Raw genomic sequence first — 16,620 nt, 5'->3', positions numbered from 1 at the left:
TTTCAGCATGCTTTTTCTGAACAACAAATCAGAGGCATGACTGTATCCCTTCGCCGGTTTGGTAATAAGGTGTGGATTTAGAAAATACGGAGAAGTATTAGAGAAGGCAGTATTTACTTGATTTATTACAAAAATAATACTTTGATAAACACCATGCCATGGCCCTAAAATATTCAGCACAGTCCGTCATCGATAAGAAGGCGTGCAGATAAAAATATATCAAGTATTTTTCTGAAGGTTTATCTAAAAACATTCAATATTCAAAGTAGTTACTGAAAATGGCTACGGTGACCAGGCAAGTTAATAGCAGCTCAGTGTGCGGCTTGGCAATCCCCGTCGTTATTATCAAGACGGCAACAATAGGCATCATCGACCCGCTGTCGAATTAGAGTGTCCCACGTGCCCAAATCAGAGACCCACGCTCCCTAAATGGTAATTATCGAAACTGGAACATATGGTTTGTGGTACTGCGTTCTCACTCTCCCAGCGAAGTAAGGGATGGGATAACGGCCAAAATGACGACTTGTCAAAACCATGGCCTAACCAGATTCTGACTTAGGTTCCGGCCTGAACCTAGAGTCTGATAACACTTTAAGATGTCATGCTAAAATTGATGTTTCTAAAGCTGTCATTTGGCGAATTAGCGGGGTCTTCCAAAAATATTTGGCTTGATAACTATCATCTCGACTACAAGCACGCGTCGGACGATAATAGTGGTGGGCAAGTTTAAACATGATTCAAACCGACGGATCAATGCAGAAAAATGGTAATATCATGTGAAATTGACGGCTACCGTGTTGTCGAAGTTAGAATCGAGAGTAATTAATACACATAATCAAGGCTTTTCCAAGCAACTACCAAATTTGTGCTACTACAGCTATATTTGAGAATGTATGACAACATGGCATTACCAACACAACAATACACATAGCTTTGGTTCTGTGTGTTTTAATGATTTCGTTCTCCGAAATGTTAGTAAAAGCTAAAATATTTCCAACCAGATAACTAACCTCACCAACTTCGGCAGTTTGCACACACCGACTTCTGGACGAACTGAACATAAATAAGCAACAATGTCCATTCCACTTGCATAGGAACTCTCTTATAGAAGCAGAGTCGATTGTACAATCCCGACTTTATCATGGGCATCTGTCACTGAATCACTGTCTAAATTGAGATGAACACGCGACATATGCCTGTATTTGATATACACCAATTCTTGGCGATATGCGTCGATTGGGCGCAAATGATACTTGTTTTGAACACGCAGTTTGATATAAGGCACGTATTGTTTGCAGGCATTGTAAGAATGTGAACAAACTCCCTCCCCAACCTTCGACTTTATACAGCAATATCTGAACGTAGATTCCAAAAGGCCGTGGTTCATTCAGTGTAACCCGTGAAGGTCCGGGTTAGAATGAACCTTCAGTAACCCATGCTTGTCGTAAGAGGCGACTAACGGGATCGGGTGGTCAGTCTCGCTGACTTGGTTGACACATGTCATCGGTTTCCAATTGTGCAGATCGCTGCTCATGTTGTTGGTCACTGGATATTTACAGACCGCCACCATATCGTTGGAATATTGCTGAGTGCGGCGTAAAATTAAACTCACTCACTCACTCATTCAGTGTATCCTCGTTGGCATCTGAACCTGCTCGACAAGGAGTGAGTGAGTGAATTGATTTTTACGCAACCTTTAGCAATATTCCAGCAATGTCACGGCGGGGGACACCAAAAATGGGCTTGACACATTGTACCCATGAGGGGAATCGAACCCGGGCCTTCGTCGTGACGTGCGAACGCTTTAACCACTAGGCTTCCCCCCCGCCCCTGCTCGACAAGGAAACGTGATTCACGTCAAGTGCACTATCATTAATTTATACCTTAAGTTCCCATTCATGAAAAGATATAGAACTCAAATGTGCACCAGTTTAAGCTTACAGTACTTCATTCATGTAAAATGACATCAAGACGATATCAAGTTTTAGGATTACCGGTGGATATGTCCTTTCTTACCACGAGCCCTCCTGTGGAGTTCCGTCATATATTGACTTACATCATATCTATCATTTTTTTATGATCAACCGTTGCATAATCACCAACCAGGCCCAGACGGGAAGTCTGAAACAGCTAAATGGAAGGGCAACGCGATGTGCGTGAATCAAATCTGACAATTTTCGAAAATTGCCTCGTCTTATGGCAACCACGATAGCAAGCCTCACCGTAATTGATATGACAAAGTTGTACAGGCTTGTATGAAAAGAGACCCAACTGGTGCCAGAAAATATCTATCGGGTGATAGGTGCAATGAGAAAAAGGTTTCTCGGAGAACATGCAGACTGTTCCTCAACCCAGGCGTACCAGCATCTAAGTGAGTGAGAGCTCAATGACATGGAAGCCCACGGACTGACTTCACGAGAATTGCGAGTAACCGCGTCACTTAGATCCCTCGATGATTTACCTAGCAATGGATGTGGCTGATGTCTCTTGGATATTATCTGTTAAAATAATAGGACACTGTTTGATGGCCGATGCGAATATATGAGAACCGGTGTCTGAGTCCAATAAAGCTGCTGTGCAGATTGCTATGTGAGAGATTGCATGAGCTACAAGATTACTAGAGGTACTTCAAGTACGTCTCAACATATTTCCTTCAAAACTATGCTGGGGTTTCGAGAACCGATGACGTTTATCTGAATGATGACACAAAATGACGTAGTTATGTTTATGTACCAATATCCTTAAGCAAATGAACCACATACATGGCTAGAGCGTCTGCGTGTAGGTTTGATAGTCGGTGGTTCGTCTCAGCACTAAACGTTCAAGGATGGTTCATGTTAACGTTGTTACCCTGCCGGCCGCTCGGTTTAAGGGATATATGGACAGCAGTGAGTTCGGAGTCAGTAATCGGTGTATACCACAGGCATTTATATTAAACTGCGGGTCCTTTGTGGGTTAGCACTATGAAGCAGACATACGGACTAATACATATTCACATAAGCGCATGCACAAGCACATCCACATCATTACACTGTAATTGATGACCAAATACTCAAGTACGACAAAACGTAGGTACTTCCAAATCCAGGGTATAAATTACGATCCTTGGTATAATGCCCATTACATGCAATTTATGTGCAAAATAAAGCAAAGGCCCATCAGAATAATAGTCTTGGTTTGAAGTCATAATTCATTTTCAATGGTGATGAAAACATACTGGCCAGTTTGATTTGCAAAATCTTCCGACAGAGCGATCGATTTTTGGAAAAATATCATGGAATAAATATGGGTTTGTTACAGGAAGCTTCCCAATGGTTGTTTAAACACAATCCAGACGTCTATCGTATATGCATTGTGGTATTAGTGAAGGAGACTAGGTACAATTTGTGGTTGGACGCCCACCGTCTGTGTCCTGTACTGGGATTTACTTGTTCATGAACCAGATGAGGAATAAATGGTTTCGTAGTTTTACGACTCTCCCGGGGGAATCTCGGGCCTTGGGGAACTTTTACAGTAATCCCTATTTTGATTCACAAGTGTCATACGAAAAGAAGTAGTCTTCATAAATGGCGACAGATAAAGTCCCCGCGTTCTTCCAGACAGGCTTAAGGGACCTGGCTAAGAGCTGTCTAAAAAGCCCTGGTAAGCCCTGGACGACGGGGGTTCGAGGACAGGCGTCTCTCCGAGGCTCAGGGCAGGGAACACTGGATCACAGATGGAGACGAGTGTATCATTAACTGAGATAATGAATGCATTGTAACGTAGGGCAATTTTGAAAATTTCGAAACCTTTGAATCGTGAAATTATCAGATTATTCATGTGAATTTATCAGAATTGTACATTTCAAGCACTGAATGCACCACTGCGCTAACTTGGGTCGAGAATGCTGATTTTAGATTGAACATTTTACTAATATTTATACAGGAAGAAATCTTTGACTCAAGTTGATTTTCCGAATAGATAGTGCAGCAACTTCCTATAACTTCTTGTTCGTAGAGCTGCACATATTTCGATTTTCAGTTGACTGGTGGATTTCGAGTTAAATCATTTTTCAGTTGAATGCTTGAGAACAAATGCGTGTACCTTCATCAATGCTGCTCAAAAGTCAGCTGTCTTCCTAGACCTTGATATCTGACATTTTAACAACAAAAGACACAATAATATTATGTACGCTACATCCCATTTTGTTGTATGCCCTCATGTTTCAACAATGCTAAAATAACAAGGAGTGGAGGGGGGAACGTTTTCTTTCGTTCGACGAATTTTACAGTACACGGAATATACGTCCTGGTGTATGTGTCACTGTCAGACAAAGATATATATTCTATAAGAAGAGATATGACAGCATATAAATAGTTTTCGATTTGAGTTTTTAAGATATTATAATTTTTGTAGAGTAATATCATTTCAACATCACTGTATAACATACAGGATACTTTAATAGATATATGTAGAAGAAAATAAAGGAGACGTTTTAGTACAGATATGATGTTGCTGGTCTCGATAAGTAAAATATATATATCGTTATTATCATCCTCAGTTTTTGGTCAAGCTATTCGGTCAAACTCAAGTGTGGTTCAAATTCCCTCCATAGTGGTACTTGGAGACGTTGGTCGGAGTTGGCTTTTATGGATGTAGTTGCAGGAGAATGGAAAATGCGTTTATGTTTGGATCGTTCACATGCTTGCTATGTTCACTGACGCTATTCAATAAATGAACACGGTGAATGATATATAGTGAAACAGTATCTCAGTTAAAGCATAACGTGGAACCTTGACGTGAGAGGACAGCGCGATGTTGAGGGTTGATGGCATTACCACACTGGTGACTAGGGCTGTACCGATGCATCGAACTATCGATGGATTGCAATTTTTAAGTCTCCGATAGCAATTAACCGATGGTAGAATCGAAAAACTATCGATGCATCGATACTATGTGTGACTATCGATAGTTTAGAAAGTGACTTCCGTTGATAAATGCTCAGCGCAAAATACAGGATGTTTCGGTGCAGACTTGCAGCTTCATTGAGTTTATGTGTCAACCTCTTACTTGATCTGGGTTTCATGTTTCTTGTCAGTTATTAGAAGATACTGAAACTACTTCAGCTTGTATTTATTTCATTTAAACTATACACTCATTTTGGGAATGACTTCAAATGAGACTATTCATGGAGCCTGAGAAAAAACAAACTATTGCAATATTATTGCAATAGTTGGTAGCAATAGACTTTTGTTATCGCAATAGTATGTTGCAATAGACTATCGCTATCACAATAGTTGTTTCCCCCTCAACAGTCACCCCTACTAGTCACACCCACGGTCACGGGCTTGGTGCAGACAAACCAGGGGTCATAATGGGGCGTGGTGAGCGAGCTGGCTAAGGCGCGAAGCTAGTCATCCAGCGGGCATGAGGTGCCTGGATCGAGCCCACCTGTGACAGGGTGTAAAAGCCTTGGAGTCAACTTTGTGTGCAGACTCTTTCAGTGTTGTCAGAACAAATAGTGTACAGTACACAACCCTGTGCACTTAAAAGAATCCACGAATTCGTTGGTAAATGACCAGATGGTGGACACATGAATTCGTGCAAACACCTAGTTACGGGTACAGCAACGTGCAGTAAACTTGGACAAAGTACTGTGACTATGTGTCCCAGTCCACCCAGCTGTGAATGGGTACCTCGTAATAATGGGAAAACCGCAATAACTCGGTGCGCCTTGTGGCAGCAAAAGTTGTATGATCCCCATGGAGTTGAGATTGATAATAAGATGTGCCGTTGAGATTGACATCCGATGATCGAGGGGGAAAATACCAGGGCCGTGAGCATTCACTAGTGCGTGGATATGGGTCCTATATAAATATCTAATTAATTATAATCAGTTTGACCCTGGGATTCGAACCAATACGAGTATCGGATTCTAACAGTCTGGAATGCAAATGTGGTGTCACACGTATCGTGTACAGTACCGGTTGTGTACAGGGCTGCAGATAAGGGGCGTACAGGCGCCTAAAAATCAATGAAGTACGACATAATATAAGTATCACACACATATATACCCGTGTACGTCTAACATATATAAAGTTTAATAGCTGAAAAGTTGTTTATTAGTATAAATAACAAACCACATCGCCAACTCGCTCACAGTAAAACATGTCAGTACTCCTTCAAAATTCTCAGTACACCTCCACTTGCAATATGAGGTGTTATCTGGGGCCCTTGTGCAGTCCCATTGACGATATGATGTACACAAGGCACAGGATCACTAAAATGTGGATAGTGATGGCAAATGCATGTAAATTAAATCCAGTCATGTAGCTAATTTGAATTGTCACCACCACCACTATTAGTCTTACTACTACTACTACTACTACTACTACTACTACTACTACTACTACTACTACTACTACTACTACTACTACTACTACTACTACAACCACTACCACTACTGGTGTTGCTGCTGCTGTTACTGATGCTACTACTACCGCAACTACCACTACCATTACCATTACCACCACCATTACCATCACTACCACTACCACTAACGCTTCTGCTAAAGGTTTTTGTCGTTTGTACCTTTAGAGGTCACTATACTGAGAAAGCATATATGCATATTCAAATGGAAATTGGGTTCATATAATGAGCGTATTCCATTCTATCCCACCAATGACTATAGTCCCAATCACATGCAATGGCAAAGCAAGAGTGCACCTCATCAAGTACGGGAAACTATGGTACAAGTCAAAATAGGGAATTGCATCAACCATTATAAACAACCTTCACAAGTGTACTTAGAAACCTTTTGAAAGATTACAATGTGAATGACCAAACACCTTCTGAACAAGATCTCGCATTGCAGTCTTTAATACTTTCTTAAATACATTCTTTTCTTTTAAAGGCATTATCCAAGTCTTGATAATGTCATATCCCGTTTCAGTGTGTCGTGTTACCATATAATTTCACTGACAATGATGATTACCGAGTGATGCGGTAGCCAGGACAATGCCATTGTTGCCATACACCCAGACGGTGGTCTGGTTCCAGGAGTTCAGGATAACGAAGTGCGGCTGTCATCATTGTTGACTCTGCTTTCTGTTAGCCTTTATGTTGTGTCACGTCCGGGCATAAGGGAGGCCGTCGAGAACATTTACCATTTCAGTAATACCAACCATCATATAATTTGACGGGCGATTTGACAAACAAGAAACAGCGACTCGATGTATAGTAAACAAGTATCTTGGTATGTTTTGTTCTTAACCTACCGTGTGCAGTCTTTCGGTGACTGTTTTCAGCCAGGTAACGTTTTCATAACGTGTACAGTTTAGACGGTTCTGACAAGTGTGTGCAAAGATCAGAATCGCTAGCGAATGGGAAACAATAAGCACGGGATCATGGTGCGAACATGTGAACAGCGGCTACTTAAACCACTGGGCCGCCTGTTCCCTTACATATATTTAAACTATGTTAGGTAGTTCGGTACTGAGGAAACTTTCCTTCCTGTAAAAGTAAATGTGAAAGAATTCACAGTCACTACTTACCATCATCTGAATCGTACAGGTAATCCAATTGCGTCCATCTGAATGCTTTGATTAAGTCCGCCATGGCATCCACATACGAAGGTTTCACAAATATCACATATGGTTTTGGTTGACTGTCTGTGGTTCCCGACAGACTGAATGATATATAGGGCATGTGAAACGTATTACTGAAAGACTGTATGATGCTAAATGATGACATTGATGTCTTTCCGTAAAATGCGAACACTCCTCCTGCCATCTGGAGACAGACTGAAACAAAGTAAACAGAGTCAGTTAGTTGAGAGAATGAGCGAGTAGGAGGATGGTGAGTGAGTGACTGAGTAAGTTGGGGTTGGTGAGTAGGTGGGTGAGTGAGTAAATGATGGTGGGTGAGTGAGTGAAAGTGAGTGAGTGAGGGCGGGTGATATATGCGTGAGTCCATTGTTTTGTTTTACCTCATTAATGCATAGCACCAGACGCTGTAAAAGCAAGTACCAATGCGGTCAATTGATAAAACGCCCAGGTTTCATGATGTTCCAAAATTCCCTTTCTTTATTGACAGTGACATACACAGAGGACATCTAATTCACATGTATGTACGCACAAAAATAAATCTACTTTATGCTCAGTTACACGCATTCGTTATGTCCCTTATAATGCTACCTTCACCTGATCATGTATACTGGTTTCACCAAAAAGCGATACACTTGTTTGATAACGGTGTTAGAACGTTATACACCGAAACGTCACTCTCACTGCAAATAAAGGAGTTGTTCGTCCATATATTGTTATCGTGCCAAAGTGAAACACGTCTACAAACCAGGGAGTTCCTCCTGCATCAACATGAAACGTCGCGATGTAACTGATACAGTGCAAAACGGCCTTAAACCAAAGTCACTTTAAGTTATTTTGTGACAGTCGATATTTGCTGGATATCTTGGACATCATCAATGTACAACTTCTAAATGCGACTGAAAGACATCAATTGTAATATCTACGACCACTCTACACGCCGGTGACATCTCGTTGACTAAATGGTGGTATTTCTGTTCTTTATTCCACAATAAAAAAGGCCAACCGAGACCTTCTATCACAAACGTTCTTTTCTGTGGAGAGGTCAGACAGATCGGCCCTTGCTTCGCTCAGGACTCTGTGAGTCTAATTGTTTGTTCACCTGCCTTAACCTTGCCAAGAGATATTCGTCAGACATGGGACGCGGGTCATGTAACAAAGGTTATTCGAGTCTGACAATTCTATTTTGGTAATATGCCTAGAATCCGCATCTCCCCGACCATGTGTACTCTGTGAGACGTGGTCGATAGGGTCTACAGTTTTCCTCATTCGCCCCCATGGCCTAAAAATGTTTCCGTTCAATTAGGCGAGGGAATACTACCACGAAACGTGGGATATGCAAAAGTAAAAATAGTTCTATCGCCTACAGGTTCTCCTGCTGTTGCTGCTGTTCTGCCGTTAGAGATGCTGATGTTTATGCTGCTGCTTATGCTACTGTTACTGCAACTTCTACGCTTCTTGCAAAACCAAGTGGACTAGAGTTCAATATAAGTTGAGCGGCATACTTCCCCGCATAGGCTGATGTTTCCAGTCTGACTTGTCACTTAACACTGATAATGTGGGTGTTCTATCCACGTTCTCGGAAATAATGTCCAATGGATGTAGCCAGGCAGTAGCTAACTGATGACTTCGGTATGCATCACATGTGTGGTGTGAGAAAATCATTAGAACCAACGGACTGTGTAATATTACCTGACAATATTGATACATATTGCACATCATTCGAGTTAGTATTCATAGACAGCCTGGGCCTGTTCCGTATAATATGTGTGTTCTTATTAATATCACGTAATGGGATACAACCAAATAACACATCAGCCGATGACATCTCGTCCAACGAATACAAATGTGTTCACCGAGTCTGCGGGCGGTTGGGTAGCCTAGTGATTAAACGTTCGCTCGTCACGCTGATAACCCGGGTTTGATTCCCCATGTGGGTCCAATTTGTGCAGCCCTTTTCTGGTGTCCCCCGCCGTGATATTGCTAGAATATTACTAAAGCGGCGTAAAACTCTACTTTGGAGCCATCGGCTGTGATGAAGTTAAGAGCAAGTTACCTACTGAGATGCCGCCTCTGCATCACTCACTCACTAACAGAACACGTCAATCGACACCACAGATAAGATGCATCCTCATAAGGAAGTAACCGCAACATACGAGGGACTTCCAGCTGTATGCATTAATATTCTGATGGCATTGCATTTTGGACTCTCCAGAAAAACAACAACAACTCATTTAACCACGGCTATACAAAACATATTTGCTTTTGCATACTCATAAAGAAAAAAGAATGAGGTAAATGTATTTCTGGCTGACATACCTATTGATGTTTATATATCCACACATAAATCATGAGTAGAAGAAAATCCTATATTCCACATTAAGGGGGTGGGGTGGGGTGGGGTGGGGTGGGGTGTGAGGTGTGAAATTGGGTTTAACGTCGTGCTTGAGAATATTTCGCTGATATGACGATGTGCATGCGTGTGTATGTGTATGTGCGGCTGCTTGTACTAGCCCAGACTTAAGCTGGTTTTATAGTGTTAGCCCACTGAGATACCATGCCGCAGTGAAGCATGAATACCCCACTCAGACACATTATACTGACTCCGAGTCGACCAGTCCTTGTTGTACTCATTAATGCCAATCGCGAGGAAGGCATCAACAAGTACCATATTTTAACGTCTTTTGGTATGACGCGGCCGGGGATCGAACCCGCGACCTTCCGCTCTCCGGGCGGACGCTCAGACATTAAGGAGTTTGGTATAGAGTATGATATTGGTAATATGGGCATCAGTCCGAAAATAAAGCATTATTATTAACAATGTTTCTATTTCTAAGATTATGGGACCTTATACTGACTTCTCTTTGCTGTGAAGTGTAATTCATGGAATCTGGTGCGAACAAAGCCATATAATGTTCATAGATTTGTAGTGTTGTGTCCACTTCATAGAGCCTTCCAGCCTGTCTGCTGTTAATTGTGATGATAAAGTTCAAACCTATCATATTGTGTACTGAAACTGTCCCTTTAATCTTTATGAACATAAGCAGGTGTTGACGCAGGTTGTTACAGCTGTAGCTGACATCTGTATCATCATTTGACCTCTTGACAAACATACACATAATACACGCAAATGCAACCAACAGGCAACCTTCATCTTCCCTCTTCCATTTCATCAAAGTGACTTGACAACAGCGACTTCTCCAACGGTAACTTCTAAGACGGCTACTATTGCTGCTAGTACGCCGGCTATAACTACGCTCAACTCCTACCATTGCGATTACTGGTTCTTCAACGACTTGATACTCATGGCATTTCCGTGGCCTTAACTAGCCTCCTACAGGAGAAAAACGTCAGTTTCCTTCACAATACAAAAATGATGCATTCGTCAATTAGGGAGGTTCACAGTTAAGATAAAATCGATGTATTCAGTGTTGTTTTTTTCAATCAATCAATACATCTCTTTCATGGCACGGGCGAGTGATAAACATCAATTGGTAATTTCTTCGTTACAGTAAATAAAATCACTCCCTCTTACAAACCGCTTGTTCCTCTCTCCCTAAGGACATCAAAGCAATGAGTTGCCCTTAAGAGCCTTGGATTAAACCAACACGAGGCTTCGGACCAGTTGTACCACTTCCATAATCATTTAAATTGCATTACTGTTATTAGATAGGAGAGCTATATTTCCTGTTCGTTGACACAGTTAAGCTTAATAAGCCACGACATGAGCTGAAAACCAGCAGATATCTAATTAAAGAGGAGTCTTATTAGAAGTGGAGGGGGGCAACGTGCCTGCCTCTTACTCTTGATGATCGGAAACTATGAGTAACACAATCAGTATTATTGGATTCGGAGTATGAAGTGGTATTTGCAGAAGGTGGGTATTACAAAGTCCAAGAGGGATATCATGTTCAACGTTTGATCTCCAGTACCCATTTATGCTCGGGAAAGGATTTGTGGAAAATCTGCAATATCATGGTTTAATGACAGTAATAAAATTAAAGAAGATAATAGCCCAGAAGGCAAGCATGATGACATGAAATGATAAATGCGATGTAAAATCGAACACATTTAGCTTCAATTAGTTCACTTCTAAAGTCCGTAGCATCTTAGTGCCTTTACCTCATATTTCCCAGATTCAAAGCTCATCTCCCAAATAATAATATGATGAGGCAGCGGTACATTATAAACATCAACTTCAATCAACATCTGTATAAGTGAACTAATTTACTGTTATTTATTACACCTACACACGGATTAAACTCGAGTCCTGTTACATCTGAACGATTCTGAAGTTTGGTTTCGGGCGGACAGCGACCACTGAGTCCACTTATTTGATAACAAAGTTCAGCATGGGACGTTGATTACGCAAACACAAGATTAAATGGTTCGAAGTGCCATATCCAATGTTCTTCGCCAGCTTTTCCAGACACACTGCAAATACATTGCGGAATTGAGAATCAAACAGCCATGAATCATGACGGGGGCGGGTTTTCTGAAGCACACTTGTACAGACTTGTATAGACTTGTAAAGTTATATTCGATATGTCAAAGCAACATTGGACATATTGCTCTGTCTCCAGACAATATTAAGCATATTTGACAAGCAAGAAGTGGGGGACCATGTTAAAAGTAGATTAATTACAATTCGCTGACATTTTGTTCAGGGAGAAGGAACAGCATCTGTAGATGTTAGAAGGAGGTACATATGCATAAAATCATAGTGGGTTGAGGCTAACGCTGTTTTGAACAATATTTCAATTATATCACATCGCTCCAAACAAGTTAAATGCAAATTTCAAAGTTATGAAGTGTAATTAATGACAAGTTTTGCTGCTTCATTGGATATTTCGCACTTTGTATAGGTCATATTTTATAGAAAACTGAATCTAATTCACATGTGTACCCATACGTGTATAGCGTATGTTCAGTTGATCTTTCTATGATGAATCTAACACAAACAGACTTGCCAAATGAAAGAAATAACCTCATTAAATATTTCTGCAAGGGCACCTGGTATTCCTGGGAGATCTTGTAATAATCAGTCCGGCGATAGGCATTTTCAGCTTCCCGTCGATGGACTGTAATATGCTACAGCAAAACAACGCTTAATGCCTTTTGATGGTAACACATTCCAAATGAGGGTTTACACATTCAACCTGTCAACGTGAGAAACTAAGTAATGACAGTGTTGGCTTCATATTACACCATAATTAAATAAGTATATATTATGCATGGGTTTAAACTTGACATCGGAGATATTTTTATACAATGTTAGGTGACAGTTTATTAACTGCAACGTCTGTAAACTTGTCTTATCTTGTGATTATAAGCGATTCTATTATTGTAAAAGAAACGGAACAAAACATTTTTCTCATTCCATCCAGTTAGACAAAGTAGATCTTATCGCATCGACTACACTGAGAATGACGGAAGGACTCCAAACAACCAGTGATTAGGCTCATACATCTCTTCTACCCCGATGGAACGGGTTAGGTCTACGTGTGGTAAGGATGCTTGGTGGGTCTGGATTATATCGCTAGTCATACATTTTGTATTATCACACATAACGCCTTATCCATCACTATTAAAGCTCTACGACGATGGTGTGTTAATAACAGAGTCCTGGCCACACAACCCAGTGACCGATATCGTAAGCACCGATCCACTATGCAGGTAATCCAACCCATCCTGGGTCATTTAAGTCACCCTGTAGGACTGGGCGTCCCTACTTGACAACAAAGGGGTGGCGACAAAACACATGTGACTCATGTGGTTACGTATCTCAGAAATAAAAGTGGCGCGTTCTCTTTCCCTTTCTCCTTGTGCTGATTTACTTATTTATTGCCTAACGCCGTCATCTGCAATATCCCAGCTATATGGCGGCGGTTTGTAAATAATCGAGTCTGAACCAGACAATTCAGTGATCAACATCATGAGCATCGATCTATGCAATTGGGATACATGTGTCAACCAGTTCTGTGAGCCTGACCATCCGATCCCTTCAGTCACCTCTAATGCCAAGCATGGTTTGCTGAAGACCAATTCTAATCCGAATGTTCAGGGGTAACATATGTCGTGTTGCGTCAACACTGCCGTTTAGAACTCTTTATAAATCTAAACAGAGGTGTTCACATGAATGATACTGAAAATGTCACCAACAACACTAATGTTAACGTATGGCTAAAATGCTTACCGGAACGACCACCTGCATGCTCTAGGTGTATTTCTGTACTGTATAGTAGACTCATGGGATAGAAAGATAGAACAAAGATACCATGAGCAGACAAAAAACAATAACCATGACATTCCCTACGTTGACTTTTGCCATATGTTTCAGTGGTATTTTACAGGTAAGTAATTGACTTACAGGTAAGTAATTTACTTACAGTAACAACCTACTTAATTCTGTGTTATCAACCTTTTCTATTGTATAAACAATTCTATTTAGCCTCATGCTTCATCTACTGTCCAAACATCTCATGTATATATATCACCCAAAATTACTTCTCATGTATCACTTGCTTGACAACGACATTAGAATCTATGTCGAAGCGTCGCCTATTCAGAATAAAGAAGTTGTATATCCATAAAAATAGTCCTCATCTTTCTTTATTATTATGACTATAGGCAGGGTTTGGAGCTTATATTGTCATAACAATGATAATTTTCATCTGTCATTTGCCTTTATTTAAAGCCACCAGATCACCATGGCTTGCATGTGGATTACGTTTCGGATTTGTGTCAGGAGAGACAGGCAATAAGTGTCTCAGCAACTGTCTCCAGTAAGTAACATAGAAGCATTAGAAAGGAAGTTGGAAGAATTATAAGGTGCCACGAAGGACATGTCGGCCTTTTTCCGGAACCAAGATCACTAAATTTTCATCGATTGCGACTTAAGATTACAAATTGATGAACCTGCGATTTTCAACAATATCCCGAGGAGACAAAATACTTGGAGAGCGCCACTTCAGATATCCTAAGCGCATAGGGCGTGGGCTCAGGGAGAAGGAAATTAAACTTCAAAGAAACCGATAGTTCTACATCTTTGAAGCAACACCGACGTGCAGGAGAGACCGGATATCTAAAAACGTCCACCAATACATGACGAGATGAGAAACAAAGCTTTGCGTTACCACACCGAGGATTAGGCATGGGCGATGGAATGACACCTATTGGTTCAATCTTCATTCCTAATTGCAACACGTGCACCTGTGGTCTTCCATTTTTACACTCCTTTACCCTTTAAGATGCCAAGCGAGTCACGTTTTCACGGAACGTTTTTACTGTTTGTGTTGCACAGGTTTTGTGGCGACAAATTAATCGGCAGATTTCCACCACAATGAAGGCAAACTGATGTTGTAGTTCAGATTCAGCTTGTTTTGTTAAGACTACGTAAGGGCAAATACGATTTTTTTCCCAGAAATTGTACCGTTTTGGAAACAAAAGCAGTAAATTAATGCAGAAGAGTCTGTCTCAAAAGTGAAAGGAGGCTGTTGAAATGTCATTACCTAAATATAACATTCTGCTTCACTGAAATGGTGCGAAGGGATAATGTTACACGTATCATCATCATCATCATCATCATCATCATCATCTGATGCTGTGTATTTCCTGTTTAACGGCATCATAACGCTTAACAGAGATGTACGCTTCTATCCGCCGTGATGTTGCTGGAATATTGCTAAAAGCGGCGTCAAACCAAACTCAGTCAGTCACGCAGTCAGTACGCTTCTATTGCTCGGCTGTTAAAATAAATTTCTGAGACATGGCCGTGATGTATATTTCATACATATACTGATGGGTCAAATCAGCTAAAGGTTGCAGTCAAGACCACGCCAGGGCTAGATGTTTACCACATAGAGATCACTACCTCGTCTGATTCAACAGTCAGACCTGGAGCTCTGACATATAACAACGGATTTGGCTTCAGAAGACTCTAAAACTTTTAAATATGTCTGAAGGTGACATTGGACACGTTACCGGTGTCAGTAACCCTGACAGCGAATAACTTCTTGGGTTTCATTGCCCCGTCCTATTGTAATACACAGGCCATGACATGTCGTGTGACTATTAACCAGATATTCCTCATCTGCAACGTTGGTGAGTGGACGTGTTGTAAGTCAGTATTGTTGAACACTATTTCAGTTACACCATGTCATGTAAGCTTGATGAGAAATCACCCCCAAAGTGAAGGAGATCGAAGATGCTTATCACTCCGAAGGAACCACGAACACGTAAGATTCAAACGCAGATCAGATAACGCTACTATGGTTGTCGGACACAGTGCCTAACAGCGAACTGTGCTGGCTTATAGCCCAACTAAGCAGCCATGCTCCAGTATCTGATCGCAATCAATTCCCAGCGTCGTGCATTAAAGGTTTTACTGTAATGCAATGGAAAAACATAAAAGTGGTATCTAGATTACCCCCAGGCTGCACAGTAAAGTTACATAAATGATTGCTCGCTGAACATATTGTGTTGCAATGTATTGTTAAATTAATTAAAACTTCTTTGCCTACATTATTTTCAGAAATTTCCTGTCTAGAAACGGTGGCCTAGGAAATATGTCCTAAAATGTTAAGGTGTTACAGCTACCCACTCTTCGGAAGGTCTCGATACAGCTACACACTATTCGGATGGTCTCGATACAGCTACACACTGTTCGGAAGGATATCGATACAGCTACGCGTTCTTTGGAAGGTCTCAATACAGCTACACACTGTTCGGAAGGTCTCGATACAGCTACACACTGTTCGGAAGGTCTCAGTACAGCTACACACTGTTCGGAAGGTCTCGATACAGTTACACACTGTTCGGAAGGTCTCGATACAGCTACACACTATTCGGAAGGTCTCGATACAGCTACACACTGTTTGGAAGGTCTCGATACAGCTACACATTCTTTGGAAGGTCTTTATACGGCTACACACTGTTCGGAAGGTCTCGACACAGCTACCCATTCTTTGGAAGGTCTCTATAAGGCTACACCCACTGATAGGAAGGTCTCTATAAGGCTACACACACTGATCGGAAG

The 16,620-nt window shown here is 41.2% G+C and overlaps 1 protein-coding gene across 1 annotated transcript in view; it reads right to left on the bottom strand.

The window, feature by feature from the left end:
- The window catches only part of LOC124283073 (glutamate receptor-like), a 110,383-nt gene that overhangs the window by 81,594 nt on the left and 12,169 nt on the right, over nt 1-16,620 (bottom strand). Inside the window, exon 3 of the mRNA XM_046719093.1 lies at nt 7,533-7,781. Coding sequence (XP_046575049.1) covers nt 7,533-7,781 — 249 coding nt within the window. The remainder of the gene's footprint in view (nt 1-7,532; nt 7,782-16,620) is intronic.

Source organism: Haliotis rubra, unplaced genomic scaffold, assembly GCF_003918875.1.
Source record: "Haliotis rubra isolate DU_JTF1 unplaced genomic scaffold, ASM391887v1 Scf31, whole genome shotgun sequence".
Classification (NCBI taxonomy): Eukaryota; Metazoa; Mollusca; class Gastropoda; order Lepetellida; family Haliotidae; genus Haliotis; species Haliotis rubra.
Note: the sequence above shows the minus strand (reverse complement) of the source record. Positions and strands in the feature narration are given on the sequence as shown.